Here is a 1,752-nt window from a genome sequence, read left to right on the forward strand (position 1 = left end):
AAAATAACAGTAAGTTCCCTAATTAGATAGGTACCCATTTCCCTATAACCTTAGTGATTGTGAATTCTAATCAAGCTTTGTTTAATAAGCCACTAATCAGGAAGTCTTAATGTATAATCAAGAGACTACAGGTTTTAACCATATATCATGTAATGTGTAGGTGACTGGTATTGCAGAAGACAATGGTTCTTGGGATAAATGGCTAAAATCCCCCTAAAATTTTTTACAGGCGCTCTGGTAGCATAGTGCCTAAGGCACTTGACTGCTAACCAGAAGGCTGGCGGTTCAAACCCACCAGCCACTCCTCGGAAGGAAGGTTGAGCAATCTACTTCCGTAGTGATACCACCTCGGAAACCCAAGGAGGGGTCGCTATGAGTTGGGTCTGACTTGATGGCACGTAACAACAACAACAAACAACAACATGATTTTAATATTTTTTTCTTTCCCAACAACCAAATATCTGCTTTTTAGTTACTGAAAAGAGCAGGTTCCCAGAATAACTTCCACAAACTTCCCTAATATTTTTTAGTTGATTTCTGGTCACATGATTTCCTGCAGTAGAACTTCTTCACTTACATCACCTCCGCTATTTTCATCCTCATTAGAATAGTTTCCTGAATCTTGACTAGTTTGGGAACTGTATTTTCTGTGATCTTCATCAATTTGATTAGTTTCTTCTACTATAGTAAGAGTGTTCATATTTTCAATTATAAAACATCTTTCAGTTTGTTCCTCAGAAGTGGAAAGGAGTAGATTCTTTAGTGACCATTTAGAGAAATGCTAATTCAAAAATAGGAGAGAACAGAAACAAATTACTTACAATAATATAAATTAGTTTTCTACTTCTAATAGCTTTACTTTCTTAGATCCTTTATTTAGAAAACTGATCTTTTGGCATACATGTTAAAAAGTAAGCTAAGAGCATACTAATGACATAATAATATTTAAGATAAGATTGACATTAATAAGGTCACTTACATTTTACTATCTTTTCTGGTGAGTCTGTGATACGCATCTGAGGAAAGTGTATTGTGTTATCAAGGGTAGAGTGTAGAAGAGCAGAGAGGAGGGAAAGGAGATAGCACTGGGATCATGGAAACATAAACTGATTTTATCCAATTCACAAATATCCAGAAGAAATATAAGTAATAAATTAACAACTTCTGTTCAACTAAGAACTGCCCCATAGGGTTTCCTAGGCTATAATCTTTACAGAAGCAGACTGCCTGCCACATCTTTCTCCTGTAGCATAGCTGGTGGATTTCAACTGCAGATCTTTCAGTTAGCAGCTGAATAGATAACCACTGCACCACTAGGTCTCCTAGTATTTCCTGACAGGAACATACATACTATCATTAACCACCAAACACAGCACATACCTCAACTAGCTGCTGACAAAGAAATATACCTCCACAGGTTGTAACCAAGGAGCTAAAGGTTGCCTTTGGAAAGCATTAAGTATGTTTTATAAATAGTTTCTTTTTTCCCTAGTTACATTTTTTTCCCTCATCACAATGTTAAATAAGTTACATTTTCTTGAGAACATACAGGCTAAGTAGCAGGGGTACCTGATATTGCTAGACAGTGCAGAGAAGCTGGCCTGGTATTAAAAAATAACCCAGATCAGCCATAAAAACAAACCAACCTCAAAGTATGTTAGCATTAAAAGTTGATTATACATATTATTCCTACTGAATTATTCTCCTGCTTACTCTATCAGCATTTTCTGGTCCCAAGGCTTCTTTTATAAA

At 36.1% G+C, this 1,752-nt stretch overlaps 1 protein-coding gene across 1 annotated transcript in view; it reads right to left on the reverse strand.

Moving 5' to 3' along the window:
• Positions 1-541: 541 nt before the first annotated feature.
• The window catches only part of IFNAR1 (interferon alpha and beta receptor subunit 1), a 24,278-nt gene continuing 23,067 nt past the window's right edge, over positions 542-1,752 (reverse strand). Inside the window, exon 10 of the mRNA XM_007941306.1 lies at positions 542-781. Within this exon, the coding sequence (XP_007939497.1) occupies positions 542-781 (240 nt within the window). The remainder of the gene's footprint in view (positions 782-1,752) is intronic.

Source organism: Orycteropus afer, unplaced genomic scaffold, assembly GCF_000298275.1.
Source record: "Orycteropus afer afer isolate SDZICR_OR568_19922 unplaced genomic scaffold, OryAfe1.0 scaffold00078, whole genome shotgun sequence".
In the NCBI taxonomy this organism is placed as follows: Eukaryota; Metazoa; Chordata; class Mammalia; order Tubulidentata; family Orycteropodidae; genus Orycteropus; species Orycteropus afer.